General features: G+C 47.8%; 1 protein-coding gene across 3 annotated transcripts in view; it reads right to left on the bottom strand.

Annotated features, from left to right (window-relative positions):
* Positions 1 to 8238: 8238 nt before the first annotated feature.
* Positions 8239 to 21651, bottom strand: part of Srgap3 (SLIT-ROBO Rho GTPase activating protein 3) — a 231067-nt gene continuing 217654 nt past the window's right edge. For 2 of the 3 annotated variants that reach the window (XM_057792007.1, XM_057792014.1), the window contains exons 19-22: positions 20955 to 21135; positions 19656 to 19805; positions 17382 to 17709; positions 8239 to 13402 (exon numbers count right to left, since the gene is read on the bottom strand). In XM_057792007.1, coding sequence (XP_057647990.1) covers positions 12989 to 13402; positions 17382 to 17709; positions 19656 to 19805; positions 20955 to 21135 — 1073 coding nt within the window. In that variant the 3' untranslated portion in view covers positions 8239 to 12988. The remainder of the gene's footprint in view (positions 13403 to 17381; positions 17710 to 19655; positions 19806 to 20954; positions 21136 to 21651) is intronic. The other variant, XM_057792022.1, reaches the window with a different exon arrangement.

Here is a 21651-nt window from a genome sequence, read left to right as displayed (position 1 = left end):
AGCATCTGACCCAGTGCGTAAGCATTTTGATCCACTTTGCTCATGGCTGTGTCCCCTGACCCCAGGCATACCTGGCACATGTGGTGGTTAATACTGTCAGTATGACAAGATCTTGAATCACATAGATGAACCTCTGTACACCTGCGTACAGGTACACCTGCGAGGGATTACTTAGTCTCCGTTAATTGAAGCGTATAGTCCATTTATTTGGTGCAGCACCGTCCTACAGAGTTGGGTCATGGGACAATAAAGAGTTGAAAACTAGTTGAGCACTACTACTCGTCACTGCCTGTAACATGAGGGGCTGCTCGGGGCCGGGCTCGTTGGGGTTTCTGTCCCGCCCGGTCCCCCAGCCATTTAGTCCCAGAAAAAAATCACACAGAGATCTCCATAAGTTATAAAACTGATTGGCCTATTAGCTCAGTCTTCTTATTAGCTCTTGTAGCTTATATTAACCCATTGTTCTTATCTATGCTAGCCACATCGCTCAATACCTTTCACGGGGGGGGGGTGGCAGGTCACATGTTGCTTCTTCTGTGGTCTGTGCTGGACTGCAGGAAGAGCTTCCTTCTTCCCAGAATTCTCCTGTTCTCATCGCCTGCCTCTACTTCCAGTCTGGTTGACCTGCCTATACTTCCTGCCTGGCCAATCAGCGTTTATTTAAAACATGATTGACACCTTTGGGGAACGATTTCCATTTTAAGTGTCTTTATCCCTTCTTGTTATATTCCAGGATTTGCCATATTTGGTAATTAATTTAGACTCAGTTTGTCCAAACAGAACTCTCCATGTCATACATTTATCACTCAAATATATTCCATACATCTGCATTATGGGAACAATACATCTTTAGGTGTACAATTTGAACTTGTTCAACTGCTGAATATATGCCCCCCCCCCCAAAAAAAAACACCTTGGAATTCTTAGTTAATAGCTCTTAAAAAGTTAACTGATCTTAAGTGAAAATTGTCTCCGGCTTCAACTGGGGAGTGATCATTCAGTGTTATGTGCATCATGGTTGATGCACACAGAGCAGCCTGGCGCTGCAGCCAGCGTTAGCCATGTAAGTTTCATCAGGATAGTCACACCCTCCCACACGTTACCACCTGACTGAGTAACCGTGTAGATTCCATGGTCCTGTTCCGATACTATCTGAGAAGTGCCTGATGATGATGATGTACTTACAGATACAAGAACAATCTTTACTATAATTGTATAAAGCCATAAGTGTACATAAATTATCTTTAAGTGGCAAAAAAACAAAACATGATTGACAGAATACAGACAATTCTCCCATACCAAATGCCTACTCCCTGACTGCGGATGCAACATGACTTCAGACTCTTAGCATTGTGATTTCCCTGCCATGGTTGCCTATATCCATCAACTGTAAGCCAAGAGAAAACCTTTGTAGGCTTTTTCTGGGTATTTTATCAAAGCAACACACAACTGGCATACAATGGGCTCTCAGGAACTGTCCATGAAACCTGTGCTTGGTAGTAATAACCACAGCGCCTTTCAAAAATAGCATCTGGTTCCTCACTGTGGACAGATATTCATCTCATCCCTCAACACTTATTGAGCCTCTTCTATGTGTTCGGTACCAGATTTCTGTTGTAGGTTATTTGTTTACACCTCATAAAAATGCGTCTATGTTTTGCCTCATCTGCCTAAGGCACCTGATTGGTTTAATAAAGACCACTCTGGCCAATAGCTAAGTAGGAGAGAATAGGTGGGAGCTCTTGGTAGAGATAGGAACCCAGGGTTAGAATCTACTATGGCAAGAGATGCCAGCCAGACACTGAGGAAGTTGGGCATGCAGAATGGAGGAGAGGTAAAAGCCATGTGATAGAATATAGATTGCTAGAAACAGATTAATTTAAGTTATAAGAGCTGAGTTGGAAATAAACCTAAGCTAAAGGCCAAGTTTTCATAATTAATAATGAGTCTCTGTGTCACTATTTGGGGGTGTCGAAGAAACAGACAAATCCCCAGACTTTCTAGAACTTACTTTCTAAGTTGAAGGAAGAAACAATACAAACAAAATAATTCTGATGGTAACTGTGAGAAAGAGAATAGAGCCTGTCACCTGGTGAGAACTGGGGAAAGGACCGTGTTAGGCAAAGCAGTCAGCTGAGGCTATGTGACTGGAGGCTGAAGGAAGACAGGGAGAAGGGGAGAGAGCCTGGGAGTGTCCCAGGCTGAGGAGGAGCCAGTGCAGAGGCTGCAGAGCTCACAGGGACAAGAAAGTGGGGAGTGGCTGGGAGAGGCAGAGAGAGGATGGAGAGACAGGGTGTTCTGATTAGGGTTTCTCAGCTGGGCGATGGTGGCGCACGCCTTTAATCCCAGCACTTGGGAGGCAGAAGCAGGCGGATCTCTGTGAGTTCAAGACCAGCCTGGTCTACAAGAGCTAGTTCCAGTTTGATCCTACTGCACATACTGGCTTTGTGGGAGCCTAGGCAGTTTGGATGCTCACCTTACTAGACCTGGATGGAGGTGGGTGGTCCTTGGACTTCCCACAGGGCAGGGAACCCAGATTACTCTTAGGGATGATGAGGGAGGGGGACTTGATGGGGGAGGGGGAGGGAAATGGGAGGTGGTGGCGGGGAGAAGGCAGAAATCTTTAATAAATAAATAAACAATAAAAAGAACTGAGCAAAAAAAAAAAGAAAGCTAGGTAGAGAAAATGCTCAGACTCAAAGAGAAAATGAAAGGATCATTCCCCAATAAAAGAAGTGGTCCCCTGGGGAAGAAAAAAAAAAAAAAACACAGAGAAACCCTGTCTCAAAAAACCAAAAAAAAAGTTTATTAGGGTTTCTCTTGCTGTGATAAATGCCATGACCAAAAGCAACTTGGAGAGGAAATAGTTTATTCATTGGGGAATATCATTTTAAGGTGTGTTACTTGTGTTTATGCTATGGAATATTTATTTAATGATGTAAAGATGTGCTGCTTTTGTTTACGCTGCGTTTCTTTAACTCTGTAAAGTTGTGATTCTTTGCCTGTCTAAAACACCTGATGGTCTAATAAAGAGCTGAAGGGCCATAGTGAGGCAGAAGAAAGGACAGGTCGGGCTGTCAGATAGAATAAATAGAAGGAGAAACGAGGAAGAGAAGAGAGAAAGTGACGAGGAGGATGTCAGAGGCCACGCAGCCAGCCATGGAGTAAGAGCGAAAGTAAGACAGTAGTCAGAATAACTTAAGTTAAAAAAAAAAGTTGGCAAGAAACAAGCCAAGCTAAGACTGGGCATTTATAATTAAGAATAAGTCTCCATGTGTGACTTATTTGAGACCTGGGTGGTGAGCCCCCAAAAAGCCAAAAGAGAAAACAAAACATTTATTTCACCTTATACTGCCAGGTCACACTTCATCGCTGAGGGAAGTCAGGGCCGGAACTCACAGCAGGAACCTAGAGGCAGAACCTGATGAAGAGGCCATGGAAACATGCTGCTGACTGACTTTCTCCCTGTGGCTTGCTCAGCCTGCTTTGTTATGACACCCAGGACCATCAGCCCAGAAATAGCACTGCCCATATTAATCATTGGTTAAGAAAATGCACCACATTTTCTTGCTCATAGGCCATCTGGTGGGGGCATTTCCTCAATTGAGAAATGACTCTATGTTGTGTCAAGCTGATATAAAACTATCCAGCACATGTATCTTTGATCCGAGAAGCAAAACTGAGAGTGGTACCCTGGACTGGCTATGTTCTGATTATATGACCCTGTTTGGTCCCCAGCTCTGAGGGAGAAGGGCAAAGACTGGGTTCCAGAGTGATGCTCTCTTAATCCGTCCCCAGCCCTGTGCTTCTTCGCAGTGGCCCTATTGCAGGCCTTCCAACTTCTCCAGACTGCTTATCCATTGACTGAGCCAGAGAAATAACAGTGCCTGCTTTGTAGGATAGACGAGAGCACTAAAACACACAGTAAGGCTCAGAATCTCAGCTATAACCATTCCTCCCCTTTCTCCTTTATCATTTTAATTAATTATTTATTTATAGATGTGTGGCTTGGCAAGGCAAGGTATGTGCCTAGGGGGTCAAAGAACAACTCTGGGGAGTCATGAGTTTCTTTTCCTCGGTGTGGGTCCTGTCGCAGGACTCAGCGCCTACACCTGCTGAGCCATTGTTCTGGGTCCTTTCTTTGGCCTTCCTATTACTCAATTACAAGATAACAAAAACTACTCACGTTTACACCAAGATAGGGGGAGGGAAGTCTCCCAGTGATTTCAAGGCAGTGGGGTGGAAACACACAGGTTGTTCTGATGCCAGGTCCACATGACTTTGCTCTCCTCTGGTCTCCTTCATGGACTTCCTACAGCTTTGTTCACTACATCTCACCCCTCGTGACTTCAGTTTGCCATTGTTTTGAATGCCACCTCTCCACCTCTGGCCCTGTCAGTGTGGCCTTTTGCCTTTTACTCCTCCCACTATTACCCAGCATTTTGTAATTTCTGCTTAAACTTCCTGGGGGGAAAAAGCCATCTATTGGCTCAACTCACTAAGGGCCAGGGTTACTATCCAGTGGACCATACTTTCCATTGGGTCACTAGTCATCTAAGACTCAGTCCACTGGGGCAAGGAGATAAGGTTGATACCAAAAGTGTTCTCTAAAGTCACTGGGCATTAGGCTACTTCCTCTAAAAAACCAATAACAGGCAGAGTAGGGATGTTGACTGGCATTCCTTCTGTGATTCTGCAGCCTCTAACCACATAGCAAGTAGGTACTCAGAACAGGAAGAAATAAAAGCAGCCCCCCAACCCCTAGTCCTTTGTCTTAAGATAAGGGAACTGAGGTTAGCCTGGGAAAGAAACTTCCTCCAGTTAGTGGTCAGTGAACAGTAGAATTTGAAGCAAAGCTCTTTTCCCTTGAAGCAAGTTTGATGCTTCAAGTCAGTCACTAGAAGCCCAGCAGCTTGCTCTGTGCTCCACAGAGCACAGAGATAAAGCAGGTGACAGTGTCACCAGGGCCTTCAGCAACAGAACTCGGGTAGTCAATATGTGTTACAGATTGCCCTTTAGAAACCTCAAAACTGTGTGAGACGCAGCTTCTTCTTAGCCACATGTTCAAGGTCATTTACTGATGTCAATCAAAGCTGAAATCTACATTCAGGTCTGGGTGACCCCAGAGTCTTTGCATGGAAGCTTTACAAACCTGTGTGCAGGAACTATAGAATTCGAGAGTGGGTGTGACCCTGTCTGTGTGGAAGAGTGGGGAGCAAGGCCTTGTGCCCGTGTCAGGATAGCCAGAGGCCTCTTTTCTTCCTGTCCCAGTTAGTTCTCTGTTTGTTTGTTTTGGTCAACTTTTGTCAACATCAGCTGGTGTTATCTAGGAAGAGGGAAGTCAATTGAGACCGCCTGTAGGCAAGTCTATGAGGCATTTTCTTGACTGGTGGTCATATAGCAGGGCCCAGACTGTGGGAAATGCCGTCCTGGGTTAAAGCAAAAATGTAGTTGCGCTAAGATACTTCCTCGATCTGGACTTGAGGCTTGGGTCTGAATCCTGTCCTGCCTTCAGCTTCCCATCTCCTACATTTAAAACCCCACCTGATACAAACCCATATGCTCTGAGGAGAGCTAAAGTAGAAAAAGGAGACAAAGAACAGAAAAGTGTTTTTATAACAGTAAAGACCAACATGCTACAAACGTACAGAATCAATTAGAATTGTTCCCAATATCAGCATTTAAAGGAAATTAATGAAGGATCGATCTATTCCCTAGAAGAAGCTGGGGGCACACTTAATTAGTGGCTGTCAGAGTAACCCAGCCTCTTAACAATCAGGCACAGAATCCTGGGAACTGTGTCCTACAGCAAGCAGGTCAGTAGACATATGGAGTCCCAGTTGCAAGTGCCGATTTCCTCAATTATAAAGTAAGGAAACAGATTTTTCTTCCATGGGTTCTTGTATGAATGCAGGGAGGGAGGTGCACGTGTGGTGGTTTGAAAGAAGATGGCCGCCTGGCGTGGTGGCGCACGCCTTTAATCCCAGCACTCGGGAGGCAGAGGCAGGCGGATCTCTGTGAGTTCGAGACCAGCCTGGTCTACAGAGCTAGTTCCAGGACAGGCTCCAAAGCCACAGAGAAACCCTGTCTCGAAAAACCAAAAAAAAAAAAAAAAAAAAAAAAGAAGATGGCCCCCAAAGGGAGTGGCACCATGACAAGGTGTAGCCTTATTGGAGGAAGTGTGTCACTGTGGAGGCGGGCTTTGAGGTCTTGTATATGCTCAAACCACACTCAGTGTCATAGTCTACATCCTGTTACAGTCTGATCCAGATGTAACCAGCACCATGTCTGCCTGCACACCGTCATGGTCCCTGCCATGGTGATAATGGACTGAACCTCTGCAACTGTAAGCAAACCACCCCAATTAAATGTTTTCCTTATAAGAGTTGCAGTGATCATGGTGTCCCTTCCCAGCAACAGAAACCCTAACTAAGGCAGATGTGAAACACTCTGCATACAGCGCACACTCAATGGCTGTCATCATTGGTAGGTGGAAAACTCTAATGCATTTGAGTGAGCCTTTTTGTAATGTATCAGTTAATGACTGCCATGTAATTACCACCCTAAAATTGAGTGGTACTGAAACTCATTGCTGCTTATTACTCTCGGGCCTATAGAAGGCAGCTCTCAGCGTCTCCTGTGGGAGGCTATTCTATGCTGAAACAGTCTGGATAGAGATGACAGTACCCTTGTAACTAGGGGGCTGTCTGCTCCTGTTCCCACCCTTGAGCTACTTAGGTGTGGGCCCATGGTTCAGTTTTAAGGATGGAGAATCAGGCCCAAGATGACTGTTCTCCTGAGGCTAAGGGGCTGTAGGTAGTGGAAGCTTTTAGCATCATTGAGTAGCCACTCTATGAGACAGGCTGTGGTGGGCTAATGAGAGGAACAGCCCGAGACAGTGCCCCTCTTATCCCTGCCTTATGCTGAACTTGACGATAGCTCCAGTCTGGTTTCTAATGTGGTAGCCAATTTTCACTTGCTTGAGGTTACCTTGGGAGATTGTCATTCATAAACCAAAACTTCTTAAACAGATCTGAGCAGGAAGTAAGTGTTTCAGCTACTTGTCAGGAAAGCAGGCAGTCAACTAAAATTTGCCCTTTGTGCAAATTTGGTGCCTTGGAGTTACAATTCTGCACATTGTTGAGTCAGAATTGATTGGGGTGATTGTTTTGTGCAATTAGGCTGTGAGCAGCTTGAGAGCTGGAGGATGGAAACCAGGTCTCATCCATCTGTGTCCCCAACAGCCAACTTGGGGCCAGGCACATAAAAAGATATTCACTGGATGAAAGGCTTCTGATTTGGGGTTCCTGGGTGAGCGTGGTTGCTATGACAAGTAAATGGATTGTGGAAGGCATATAGAAATATACCATAGCCAAAAAGTCTGGCTTAGCAAGAGGCCACCATGGAGTGTGTGGGATATGGGTGGCTATGGTAGGCTCTGGGAAAAGACCCATTCTCTTTTGCACAGAGACTGTTACATGAAGATCCATGGGCGTGGGGGTGGCTCAAGCCCTGAAGTCTTCCTTGACTACAGTAGGTGGCTACAAGACACCTTCTAAGGATCCTGGACCCAGTCTGGGGCCATGAATACATAGAGGCAGCACAAGGCACAGGAAAAACACACGGCTTCATAAACAGATGGTCCAAATCCTTGCTCCTGCACTTCCTACATGAGCCTTGGCTAGGCAAGTCAATTAGCCCCCAGGAGCCTCTGCTTCACCTCTTGCAGGACTGAGTCTGATAGCAGCTCCCTGCAGTGGCTGTTTTGAAAATTAGACGAGAAATTTCCTGGAGGAGGTGTAATATAGAGCTCGGGGCAGAGATTACTGGTTAACGGTGCACACACAGGCACACATCCACTCGTCTTAAAGGTCCCAGAGGCTGTATTATGTTGAGACAACAAATACTAAAATTTTATATATGCCTTGATAATAGACATCGTCACTGCGTAGCTCTGGCAATTTGTCCTTAAATTTTTAGGACATTTCTTGGAATATCAAACAGCTCCTGCTTCCCCCATCTTAGTTTTGTAATGCCTAGTCCTGTTTCCAGCCATGTTCTTAGCTCTCTACACTTGAAGCAGTCAGTAGTTCTTCTTGTAACATTGACTTTCAGCTGAAGTATATTTTCAGTGTGGCTGATGGAGGAAGCAGACAGAGTGGACTGGAGGGTAGGGATGCTACTCTGGGCCCTCTCCCCCACCATGGTCAAGTTACCCTTGCAAACAACCACAGAATATGTTTGAGAAAAAGTTAAGCTGTTTTATTTCACAGGATAGCTCCACATCAAACCAGCAGGCACCATCAGAATACGCAACAGAGGATCCAATCAGACACTCTATAGGACGGGCATTTGGTCATAAGGTAGAGAAATGATATCCAGAAGAGGGCAACAGTTAGCATCACATGGGGACAGGCAACCAGCAATTTCCTAGGGTGGTTTCAGTTTGTTTCTCCTGTTACAATTTGAGGGGGGAAGGAAAGCAAAGAAAACAAAATAGACCAGCCACTCTGAAGCAATCAGAAGCAAACCTATTGTCAAACCATGTAAACAGTCACACTGCCTGGAACTAGGGCCTGGGCAGCAGAGCTAGCCTTGACCCACTTCCATCAAGGGAAGGAAAAGTGCACTCTGGCAGTTCCACGTCAAGGAACAGCTTTGTGATTTGCCTGGGACAGTTTGCACAGAAAGGAGGTGTCAGCAAAGGGCAGCAACGGCCATTTGGCCAGTCCCAGATGATGGGACAGTAGAATGCTGGCAGATGAACCTCAGAGACGCCAGGAGGTCTCAGACTGACAGTGATGCCCCTTCTGGCAGTTCCCCTGGGCAGCTTGGAGTATGTAGAACTCTCCACTTGGAATTCAGCTCAGTGTAGAAGAGACCCCAGAGAACCAGGGAAGTTGACCTGCACTGCCATCATTTGCATAGCAGAAAATGGGCTAAGCAATGCCTCAGTTCACCCCTTCCTGCCTTTCCCTCCTTGTCACACCTTTCCCTCCCAGCCCAGCAGGACCCACCACCACAGCTAGAAGCACCACCCCCCTCCACCCCTTCCTGTGTTTCTCAAGAGAATGAGGCATTTGCTCTAGTGTGGAACAATCTGGAAGAAGATGAGAAGTTAGAAATAGTGAGGCTAAGAGGGAGGGCCATTGTGTGAGTCCTTGGGGTTTTCCATCACTTGTTTAGAATGCATGTGCACTGGCCACTCAGTGATGACCAGGCGCCAGGTCACGTGATGTCCTCTGCATCCATGCCTCCCGAATAAGAAAGGAATACACCCAACAAGGCACTCCAGGAGACGCCAACGAAGGAGCCCTGTGTACAGGTTTCTTTTCCACCAGCTCCCCTTGTGTACCACAAATGTTTTTAGTGTTTATAAGGCAGATCTCTGAACTGCTGGTTCCAGCCAGTAGCCAACAGATGGCTCCGTTTCCCTGTGTCTCTTCCCACTCTGATTCAATTTCTTCACTGGACATGAACCTTTCCGTTCCTTAGGAATCCGTTTCCCTCCTGCCCCCTGGTTTGGTGACTTCAGAGAAAAGGCTCTGTAGTCTTTAACGCCCAAGACCACAATTTCCTCCAGTGGTGTGCTCTGTCCGGGGTTCAAAAGGCGCTTCGAGGTGAAAAGTTAGCACTGAAAACAAGGAAAGACGACAGTTCACAGGATCCCACAGCTCAGAGCAGCTCATGAGGAGAGGAGAAGGGAGGGCAGGGAGGGCGAGTGGGGTCGGAAGCTCAGCTTGTTCTCAAATGGATCGGAGCAAGGTCTTTAGTGGCAGCTGGGCCACACAGTGCCCAGGAAACTAGACCAGGAAGTAATTGTCTTTGGTCAGTTTTAATTAAATGAACATCTTGCTGGTTCATTCCTAAAACAGACTGAACACCGGTTATACATAAAGACAAAAGGCTTGACCTCGGATGAGTTGGAAGTTAAAGAGATCATTCTGTGAAGCCAAAATAAATCTTTTTTAAATGCCCGTTATCAACTAACTGATCCGTACAGCTTTCAATAATGGTGATGAACATTGGTAGACATCACTCCCCTTGTACGCTTGGCTATATTGAGGACTACTAACTATGTTACTACACCCCCCACCCCAATCACTGTACAATTAGGTTTCTGGTATTTGTTTTTACATTGATCTATCTACTAGGTGCAAAGATTTGGTGAGTGGCGTTGGCTATAATGTAATTGTAGCCTTCTTTAAAAAAAATTACAGTTTCACATTTTAACAGTTACTTTCCAGCATTTAACAAATACAGCAATATATAGTGGACTAAAAACAGGCAGGAGTTGGAAGGGAGATGCTCACACTCGATAGACACGGATGGGACTGAGCTGGGGCCTGGGGGTGGCTGAGACATGCAGGGAACCAGATGAAGAGTGTGTGTGTGTGTGTGTGTGTGTGTGTGTGTGTGTGTGTGTGTGTGTTGGGGGTAGGGGTGGACAGTTTTTCCATTTGTTCTGCATCAAAGCTCAGATTGGGGGTTGGAAGAGATGGGGACTCATCTGCCATCTGTGCATGCGCTTCCCTAAACGTGAATTCATCAGCCACTTGCCAATGGGGGCAAAATAGATGCTTAAGGAAAACAGCTGAGGCTCTGCTCTTGGGACATTTGGGGAGATGCAGAAAGGAAAAATGAAATAAATCAACCCAGAGAGAGACGAGTCTGCACAGCATAACTGGCATTAGGTGTGTCAGGTAACATATTTATGAACTCAATTTTGCTTTTATCCAGTATTCAGGCAAAGAATGTTGCTTTTTTTTTTTTTTTTTTTTTGCCTGGGAGGTAAATGGGCTTAAAAAATCTGGGAATAGCCCTGGGATACAAAAGAGAACTGTCTCTCCTGGGTGCATAGCAGAGATAGCAGACACGGTAAATGAGGGCTCTGGAGCCTGGTGCAGCCCACATCTTGCAAAGATTCCAGTCCAGCCTCCCCTCCTCCCCCAGGCCTTACTCGCTTCAACTGTAAAATGGAGATATTTTCATGTGCTCAAAGACGGAGGGCCCATCATAGCAAGAGTTGATAGGGAAGGAAGTCTTGGTGGCTCCGACCTCTCCCCGACATTCTCATTTTCTGCCCGTTCTTGGTTCCATATTGTACTCGGTGATGATCCTACAGGCAAGGTAGAAAGTGATCCTCCCCACACCTGAGTACCAGTGACTCATTAGGTCACTTCCTGGGGGGAAAGGGGGTAAGTTGCCTTTTAATAGAAGACCCAAGAGATGGTGGAAGCAAGCCCAATGGAAAGAAATGCCAAGGGTGGCATTTCAAAGTGTCTGTAGGTGACAGCAGTGCCGTATCCAAGGGTCACACCGCTCTTATCTGGTGGAAGCTGTGGCCCAAATTTTGGGTTTTGTACTGTAAAACTCAAGAGGCAGGCAGAGAGCCAGCCAGGAGGGGTCTGTGTGCGTGCGTGCGTGTGGATCTGGCATGAGGAGGGAGAGTAGAAATGGTCCCATCAGGACTAGATTTGCATGTGATGCATTATCCAGGAAACCTGGAACTATCTGGAAAGTGGAAATTTACAGCAAAAGTGCAGGTAAATGGAACCCAAAAAAGCCACGCAGAAGGCTTCTGTCCTACTGCAGAATCACGTACCTTCTTTCTACCACCAGGTTTTGTCTACATGAACTGCTTTAGAAGACATTGAGGGAGAGGAGGAGAAGGGAGGGAGAGTGGAGAGCACTATCATTTTCATAAACTCTTGGCCTATGGCATTTCCTAGCACAGCCCTCGTAGGGCGGAGCCAAGGGCTGACTGGGCACTGGAGGCTCTGATGGGGAAGCACAGTGTGCTGTGGCCTAATTTCAAAAGAAATGGCGTGAGTCAACACCTCCTTGCCCATTCAGTCTCAAATCTAACATAGCATGATTAGTAGAAAGAGGAAAAGAAAAACATGAAATATTTTGAAGATGAGAGAAGTAAATTTCTATAGTCACCACTGATTTATCCCTACAGCATGTCTAGGGGTTGAAATACTCCATATCACCATTTTGGTTTTTGTGGGGTTTTTTTGTCGTCTTTTTCCCCTACCCACAGGTAATGCTGTGTTATGATGGGGCATAGCATCTCACCATCCTGACTCTGCATACAAACCCAAGGGTCTTCACACCAACCTCCCCTGTGCCTTTTGGGGTACACAGTTGACCTTTGGCCTCTGGGTGGCAGAGCAGGGTCTCTGTGGGGGTGGATGAAGGGTTTTCTATGAAGGATTCCCCACCTTTAGGAGCAGCCTGCTTGGGGGTACTGCCTGCCCCATCCTTCCTTGAGGGGCAGACTGTTCTGGAAGGCCACGACTTCTGGAGACAGCTGGAGACTGTTTCTGGTTTTGTGTCTCTGCAGGTTAGTGGTATATTGCTTCGTTCGCAGTTCCTGTGGGGCCTCTAAGTTCTCCCAGAGAAGTCCCTGCAAATCCCACCGAGTAACAGTGGGAGATGTTTGGTGGCATGGGTCTGAGGTAAATCTAAGTTTCATAAAAAGAAAAAAAAAAAGGAGCGTCTATATACAGTTAGCATGTGTGTATGTCCAGCTCTCTAGTATATGTATATAGATGCATAAATATATATACACACACCTACAGACACATACGTACACATATGCGTATATATGCACGTATTTATATACACACACATATATACGTATGTAGAGAATATCAAGAGAGTAATTTTCCAGTGACAATATGAGAAGCTGGTAAGCAGCTGCCTCAGTCTTAGGAAACACTGTCCCTGGGACTGATCTTGCTCCAGCATTCCTTGGCATGTCTATTTGCCCACAGGAGGTCTGTGGCATTCACATGGCTGAGTAGGAGGTACAGCTAATGCCTGGGCCTCTGCTCTCCACAGACATACACCCTCCCAGGCTGACCTGTAGGATCTGCCCTCCATGGCCAGGAGATCCCTGGGAAGCAAGTGGAAGCCACCGAGGCCATCCTAGGCCACGGTGTGCTGCAGTGGGCCACGGCGGTGTCACCGGTCCTGCAGGTCACATAGTGCCAGACTTGTCCGAGGAGCTATTGGGGAACATCTTCTCGGTGGGTGTCACAGCCGGGCTGCCGACACCCGAGCTGCTGCTACTGGAGGAGCGGTGCTGGACCACGGGTCTGACTGGGCGCATCGGGGGTGGGCGCAGCTGGGCACCAGCCAAGCGAGCCGACAGGGCAGGCTTGAAGGTGGTCATCATCTCAGTGGAGGAGCTGCTGCTGCGGCGCATGGCGGCGTCGGGGTCTCGGATGACAATGGTGTGCAGGGGGCTGGCAGGCTCTGAGCTGATGGGGCCTGGTGGATTCTTCAGGGGCTCCAGGGTGTCCAGCACCACATCTGGCGCCTGCTTGACGGTGTTCTGTCTCTCGAGTTCCCGTAACTCGTGTAAAGCTGTGCTCATGGTCTTCTCGATGTCCTGGGAACAGAGAAGGCTCTGGTCAACACAGACCTTCCCAAGAATGTTTTCCCGTTTCCCAGCGGGAGGCCAGACCCTGAGGGTATATTGTAACCAATGCAGGGAATCAACATGGGCATCCCCTGTACCTGTCTTGCATAAGAAGCTGCCTTCATAAAGGTTGGTCAGGCTATGGCAGGCAGACAGACATTTGTTCAAAACCTGACTCTTGCTATGGAATTGCAGGTACCTCACTGAGCCTGAGAATTCTCACCGGTAAATTGCAAACAATTATAACACTTACCTCCGAGGGTTGATGAATGTATAAAGCAATCATATCCATGCAAAGAGATTGGCATGGCACCTGGCACTCAAAAACAGTAGTAATGATCTCCATAGCAATGATACTTCATGCTGAGCACTGATCCACAGTTTTTAATAATGTATTGATAAGGTAGGGACAACTGTTAAACACACACACACACACACACACACACACATATATATATATATATATATATGAGTACATATCACACATATAGAAATTGAAGCTCAGACCAGACAGGGTCACCCAGCTAAATAATCAACCCAGTCCAAGTCAGGAGTCTGGCTCCAAAATCTCTGCCTTTGCCATTTTTTTTTCTTAAAAGGCCTTCATTTTAGGGGTAGAGAGATGGGTTGGTGGTTAAGTGCACTGGCTGCTTTTCCAAAGAACCTAGGTTCGATTCCCAGCTTTGTAACAGGTTGTACCTCCAATACCTCCCAAGGATCTGTCACCCTTGTCTGCCTCTGTAGGCACTGTACAGAGGTAGTACACATATGCATGCAGGCAAAACATCCATACATGAAATCAAATGAAAAAAAATGGAAGTCCTTCATTTTAACAATACAGATATTGCGAGACTTCTCACTCTACCATATAGAATTGGGTAGCTGTGGTCAGTTTTTAAAATGAAAAGAAATCCTTACCCGCAGGGAAATGCATGAGGAGTGTACCCTAGAATGACAGGAAGACCACTTTGCTCTCAGCATTGTGACCTAAGAGGCTCATTTCTTGTTTTAAAAGTGGGGAAAGTTTAAATGGCACATAGGGCATCATTGTATCTGCAGGCTCATCAGGAAGAGAGAAGACTTCAGGTAACAGATGGGAGGCACTCCAGGCCAGCCTGTATCCTTCTAAACCAATCCAGGGCAGAGCTGGGGCTGGAAGAAAGCACTGGCCTACAAGCTGGGAGAGCTGGGCAAGCAGCAGCCACTCTGAACTGCACTTTCCACATTTGCTGGAAAGATACGGTGAGAGGATGAACATGATGCTCTGCCAATGGCCAGATGGTGGCCACCCAACTCCTCAGAGCGCAAGAGCCCTTTTTCATCGGGATTTTAAAAAGCTGTCTCCACACCCAGTGGATGTGAGAGTGGCTGCTCAGGCTGATCTGACCCAGAACCCATGGAGGGCCCAGCGGGGAGCTGGCTTAAACCTTCACTTGCAGGTGCCATGCCCAATCTGAGCAATGTTGGCTACTAAGGGATGCTCGCTCTTCAGCAGTTTGAGGTCAGCCCTGAAAGAAATGCATGGGCCTGAGGAGACTGTTGGGGCTGCAGCCTGGAGCTACCATGGGAGTCTTCATCCTGTCCTTTCTGGATCTGCAGGCAGCCTTCTTCCTACCAGACTCCAATGTGCGCAGGTCATATCCCCATCCAGCCTCTTGCTCACCTCACTATCCTGGTCTATCCCATTTGCTTTCTGTATCCTGCTAATGACTAACACCCATTTTTATGGTTCTCCATCACATTTAACCCTTTGCCCATTGTGTGGCAGCTTTCAAAAGGGGCCCTTCTGGAGAATCTTTATTCATAGGCTCAGTTGTGGGGAACCCTGCAGGAAGGGCTCTTCTACCTGTCTATTGTACACACACTTGCAGGGTCACCAGAGCCTCCACCACTGTTCTGGGACTTAGTCTCCTATTATCCCCACAACTCCCATCCCCTCCAACATCTGCTCCAATACAATGGGAGCTGAAAGGTAAAACTGTCAATAACTAAAATGTCATTTTCTCATCTCCCCATCCCTGGTAGAGCGTGAATGGGAAAGACAGAAAAAGCTCAGAGAAAGGTGGGCTCAGGGGTTTAGACTGCAGCCTTGCATTAGTCCGATGAGGGATGCGTAAGTCTGCCAGGTGAAGCTGCAAAGAGGCAGTGGGGACTGGGACACAGTTGGGAAGGAACTCATTTTCACCTCCTCCCCCACTTCGGATGACAGTATTGCAGATTTCCAAAACAGTCTCTTTACCTGGGCTTCAAATCTACTTTGTTCAGGGCATTTGGGAGACCAGAGAATCTAGGATGACTCTGTCTACTATTTGGGGTACCTCCCCTTTGATTCCAACAACGTCAAGAGCCCCTCAGAGATGAAGTTGAGCAAGTGGGCAGCTGTCCAGTGTCCTCATGACTGTTTTCCACGAGCGTCAGTTTCACTTCAACCCATGAAAAGCGCTATCCAGCTAGAGAGGGCGAGTACACTGACAACCCAGACAGTACTGCTAAGTGTATTTGCTGAGTTAAGCTAACAACATGCTCCTCAGAGAAAAACTACACAAGTCTGGAGATACAATATACCCTGTTCTTGCTAGAGATCCACAATGCACAGCAAACTATTTCAGGGTTCTAAAAAGTCTGTAAGTATGTCTTTCTACTTGGTGAGTACCACAGCATACATGATGCTCTGCCTCCACTCACTCCACCGGCACTGTGTAGTAGTCTTTGGTGCATGAGGCACAGTGCCCCTGACTGTGTTTGATTGTCCATGTAAAGGACCCTGAGCCAGCTTTAGGAAACCCCTGCCTTGCTGTGATAGCAGTCTTTGGAAGATGATGGGTACTAGGGTGATGGTTCTCAAGAGGCTAGCCTTCAAGCATGGAAGGCCAGGTTGGCTATCTTCTCTGCTTGGTCCATGCCAAGGTATCAACCCCAAGGACTCCCTGGAAATGGGCACCGCGATATGAGGTAAACACCGTGTGTGGAGTTCTAGATGCTGGTGCATTGCTTCCAGCCAGGATGTTCTCTGAGGAGCTTCTCTAGAGTCTCGTAAGGACATGCTCAGAAGCTTACATGTTCACTGCACCCCCTTCTAAAGGGTATTCAATAAGGCTATCAGCACAACAGATTCCCGCAGCCTGCAGGATCTGATAGTCTCTGTCTGTCTCTTACAGTCCTTGACTATTATCTCTTAAATGAGAGACAACATTGAGGGAGGTGCATGATGGACCCTTGCTCAAAACTGCAGCTAAGAGCATAAAAAGGGAAATTTCTGGGAATGTGATGTAAAAAACAGACCCAACCAGTGATATGAACTGGTAAACAAACTGATTCTGTTCATCTGGCCAATGGGAAAAAAAAATCATCCAAACAGAAAAGACTCCAGAAGAGCCCAGAATATTCTTTCATTGTCCTCAGCTATTTAGTCCTGTCCATCTTGGGTCTTGTGTCATACCCTTCCCGGGAATGACTTCCAAATGTTAGACTCTCAAAATATGATATACCCTCCCCTGTTCATTAAAGACGCCCAGCCCAGCTGCCGTGTTGGGTTGGCAGTTCTCCTTAACTATAAGCTCACTCCACTGTGCGTGGTGAATGTCACGCAACAGATGCTCAATCAAGACTCATCAATAAATGAACAGGGCAATAAATGAAAGATGGATGCATGCATGCATTGGTGGATACATGAATTCAATCTTAGCATCTTGTGGAGAGGTCTGCCATTGCCTCGGCCCCATAATCTGGCTACCCTCTTTTCTACCTGGACACTGGGTGGAGGGATGGTGGGTCTTCCAGTCTTTATAGGAGCTCTTGCTAGTGGCATGGAAAGGAAGCCAATTCACTGTCTAGCTGTTTGGCTCAGTCTCAAGTTCAACCAAAGCCACTATGTTTGCCCACTCAGCAGTTCCCACCCTCTGTCCCACTGAGTGTCTACTGGCCTAACTGCTTTCTGTGGGGCCCTTACTTCTGCCAGGGCCTCAGCCTCCAGGGACTTGTGGTCCCCTAGGCTGCTGTGCCGGGTAGAGCCGCAAGTCGACCTCATGGAGAGCCCTTCTGCCAGTGCCTTCTTGTCGGGGTAGTTGATGCTGCCGGCGCTCCCGAATGTTGCCATCCTCCTCTTCTCAGGGCTCTCAATCCGCCCACGGCTGAGGGGGATTTTGTGGGGGCTGCTGGGGCAGGCAGCAGCTCGGGGTGGCGTGTCTATGCTGGGACCCAAGCCCCGGGGTGGGCTGTGTGTGTCTCCCCCGCTTCGGCGCCTGGGGATGGCCGCTCCATCAGACCGTAGCCGCACTCTGCAAAGGAGCCAGGGGCAGGGAGCATGGGGCAGAAGTCAACCCTAGCCAGTCTCAGAATGGGCCAGCCAACCCCCAAACCATAGCTACAAGATAATCTAGAGCAGCTAGCACAGTGAAGCCTCATTCAGCCAGACCATACAATTTGATGATAAAAGGGCCAGCTTAGACCTGTGACAGATGCCCTAAAAGGGAAGAGTAACTTGGCCCAGGGAAGAGAGCTGAGAGTTGGAGCCAGGCTAGCTGCACTGCAAACCAAATTTTAAGTCAGGTCTTGGCAGGAAGATTCCAAAATGGAAATGCTGTGGCTACCTGGGGTCATGTATATATATATAGTCTGAAGCCTTTCAGACTCTAGCTAATTTGAAACAATGAGGCTTGACTGTACCCAAAGGCCACACTAAGCACAGGAGGGGAGCCCTGGGAATGAAACACCTGCTCACCATTGTCACCCACCAAACTCCCAAGAGCAAGGCTGTCTACACAGCTTTCCCAGATCTTGGGAAATAGGTCACTGAAGGGTGAACACACTTGCACCTGTGTCTATGGGTACTTTATCCACCTCTGGGGTTCTACTGGTGTAAAAGGGTACGAGTGACAATCAGTAGGACAAGTCTTTGACCCATGTCTGCCGCAAGCTTTCCTGTATTCTCTCCAAATCCCTTCTGTGAATACATTGATGGACTATCCCTCATCTGCCCAAATTGGGGTGGGTTTGAAAATAATTTAGACTGCCGTGTCCTACGGAGGTCACCCAAGGTACAGAGACCTTCATGAGGGGAGGGAAGGCTGGATGTGGATGAGGGGAGGGAGGGACAGAGGCTGGATATGGGCCAAGTTCCATTGGATTAGTGGCAATTCAAACCCTCTGCCCCAGCAAAGCTAAGCAAGCCTGCGGGTGCCACAATAGGACCAAAGCATAGGTGTTGGGGAGGAAAAGGTTTTGAGATAGAAAAGAGAAAGGCTGATAGAGGGAAGAGGGTGAGGAGGAGAGAGGCAGGAGATGGTATGGTCGTCCTAGGAACTGGGACCATACCATCCTCATCTATGGACCCAGCCTTTAGCTTCCCCACCTGTGGATCGTATCATCTTACAGTGCTGGAAGCTGAATTGAGCAAACATCACTAAAAAGAGGCCTCAGGACCTCAACTAAAATAAATTCTTAATGGCCCCATTTATGCTGCCACAGGAGTCTCTTGCTCTCTCTGCAAAGACTGAGTTGATCACATGACCCTCCTGCTGCAGCAGGTAGATGGGGCACAGGCTTTGACGTTCTAAGAGGACAAGGGGTGTGGGGTGAAGCAGAGAGAGGCTGTCAGCTTTTTCTCTCTTCCTGTTCCCCGGGTGACTTTCACAGCTCCTTGTTGGCATATGGGTCACGTGACACAGCCCAGGCTCAGTGAGAAACTGGCATATCTCCTCCCACCAAACAGGTAGGTGGAGTCGGGTATCAACTTTCACAGATGAAGGTGTGAATGCTCTGTTTAAGTGGTGTGTTTCGGGGATGAGGGGGACTGTGGGAGCTTTACATTTTCAAAATATTGTGTAACAACAGACAGCTGGGAGGGGGTGCAGGAGCCGTAGAGAGAAGGAAAAGCACTCGCCAGTTTCTCTCTCATGTGTGTGTCTCTCTCTCATTATTATATTAAAATTTTAAGACAGGCTGGGCTATGATTATTATTTAAAATAAGAAGCTCTGCAGTGCCAGCATAGGTCTTCCTCTTCCTTCACACCCCCTACACACCAAAGCTGGGTCGGTTCACACCTGGAATCCTTGGGCCATCCCAGCCAGCCCACCCAGCTGTACTCAGGGTCATTCGTGGCTTGCAGAATCAAGGAGCTGTAGGAGTCTCCTCCAACCCTTTCTACCCTCTCGCTTCTCCCAATTCACACACACACAGAGAAATGGGGCGCTAGTGGGACAAAAATGAACCCGCATTTCCTACCGGCCCATCACCCCCCCAAAGCCGTAATCAGAGATGTGCTCTGTGGGGGACTGGAGGTCATTCTTGGAGGAGGCCTTGTCATCCAGCAGTGGCCCACTGCTGGCCTCGCTGTCAGCCTTTTGGCTCAGGCTGTCGGAGAAGGCATCGTCCCTGTGGAGAAGAGAGGCGTGAATTGGAGGTGGTCCCCATCCTCTGCAAGAAGGCCCAGGATGCCCAGAGCTCCTCCAAAGCTGTCTGCACACACCTATGGTTGCCTGTACCAGCAGCCCAGACTGAGCACCTCCACACATGCCTACCACAATGCTCCCATAGCCAGGCTCTTTCATGGGTGGATCCTGTGGATTCCACCCCCATTCCACTGTTTCTTTCCCCCTTTCTAGCTTGTTCTCTCTCCAAGACCCTCTCAATGATGGAGACAAGGCGGAGAAATGGGTGTTGGAGTCTACAAGCTGAGCACGGGGTGCTGAGTCTCCTAGCACAGGGTGCTGTATGCTGAGTTTCCTATGGCTTCATGCAAAGTGGTTCAGAGTCAAGTAAGGGGGAAGAGCTACCTCCATCCCGTACCTCCCTATCTGGGGTGCAGGATACTTGGGAGGTGGCCCTCTATTACAGCATCCCCTTTCTCATTTGCTTGGCCTTGGCCTTTGTTCACGCTCAGAACCCTGCATCACAACATAGGCTTGGGGTTCCCGTCCTGTGCAGTTTAGCTCCACGGCTGCTTCCAGGATAGGTCAACTCCGCTGAGCCAATCCAAGCTGGAAGGGAATGAGAACCTAGGAAGGACCTTACACAAAGTCCCAACTTCTTTAACTTTCTGACAGTGCCAGTTATTTGGGATGTGTGGTGTTTTTAACTCCTTAAATCATTAAAAATGACACCTGGTTAAAGGAAAATGGGATGCTTGCGTTTCTCCACTCCCTGAGAAGGTCACATCTGGAATGGAGGGCTGTGGGCATTAAGGGGTGGTGAGCTGATCTCTGGCTACAGGGACAGCTCAGGATAGTGGAGGGACACGAAAAGACTATGGGATGCTAGTGACCGTGGTGGATGGTGAGAGCACTGGTTGTGGCTCATGGGTCTGGATGGCAGTCTAAAGGATGAACAATGTGCATATTTCTTTTGTGGATTTGCACTCAGAGGGACTTAGAAAAAAAACATTCTTAGAGATCATCAAGATTTGATATTGATCCCGGAAGAACAAATTGCCAGCATATAACCCAGTATTCCCCTTCTACTGCCCATTCAGACATCACTAATCTATTACCTCATTCTTCACAGAAGGCCCCAGTTCTCACTCACATGTCCTGTACAACTATGTACTGATGAGGGATGAGTCCATCCACACCATTGTGACGGCCCTCCCACCAGTCCTCTGAGGCACGGTGATACAGGAGCAATGAGGCCCCTTTTTTGAAGGACAGCTCACGAGGGGACCGCCCCACATAGTCAAACTTGGCGATGGCCTCGATCTGCTCCACTTCTGAAAGAAAATCAAGAGAAAGAGCATCTGTGAGGTGGGAGGGGTGGCCCAAGACTCAGACAGCCTGGGCTTCCATGAAGAAGATAGGCAGCAGGTTTGATAAGCATAGGTGGTCTGGGGCTTGGGACCAGCCCTCTAGGTTCAGACTCCTCCCCACTGTCAATCTTAGGCAATCCAATCGGTACCAGGCTCAGTGGTGCAGACCTGGTATCTCAGTGTTCTAGGAGGACTATGAGTTTGTAACCAACCTGGGCTATACAGTAATAACCTATCTCATTTAAAAAAATCAAATAAACGAACAAATATAAAACATCCACAGGGACCTGGCATGCCAGATCCATGTTTTCCATTGCATGATTATGGAAACCAGTTTGGCTAAGCATGGTAATGCATACCTGTAATCTAAGCACTTGGGAGGTAGACACAGGATAACAGGAGAAGGAGGCTAGCCTGAGCTACGTGTGTGTGTGTGTGTGCGCGCGCACGCTCGCACGCGCGTGCGTGCGCCTGCTTGAG

Source organism: Chionomys nivalis, chromosome 1 (assembly GCF_950005125.1).
Source record: "Chionomys nivalis chromosome 1, mChiNiv1.1, whole genome shotgun sequence".
NCBI classification, from domain to species: Eukaryota; Metazoa; Chordata; class Mammalia; order Rodentia; family Cricetidae; genus Chionomys; species Chionomys nivalis.
The sequence above is the reverse complement of the archived record's forward strand: the minus strand, read 5'-3'. Positions and strand labels throughout refer to the sequence as shown.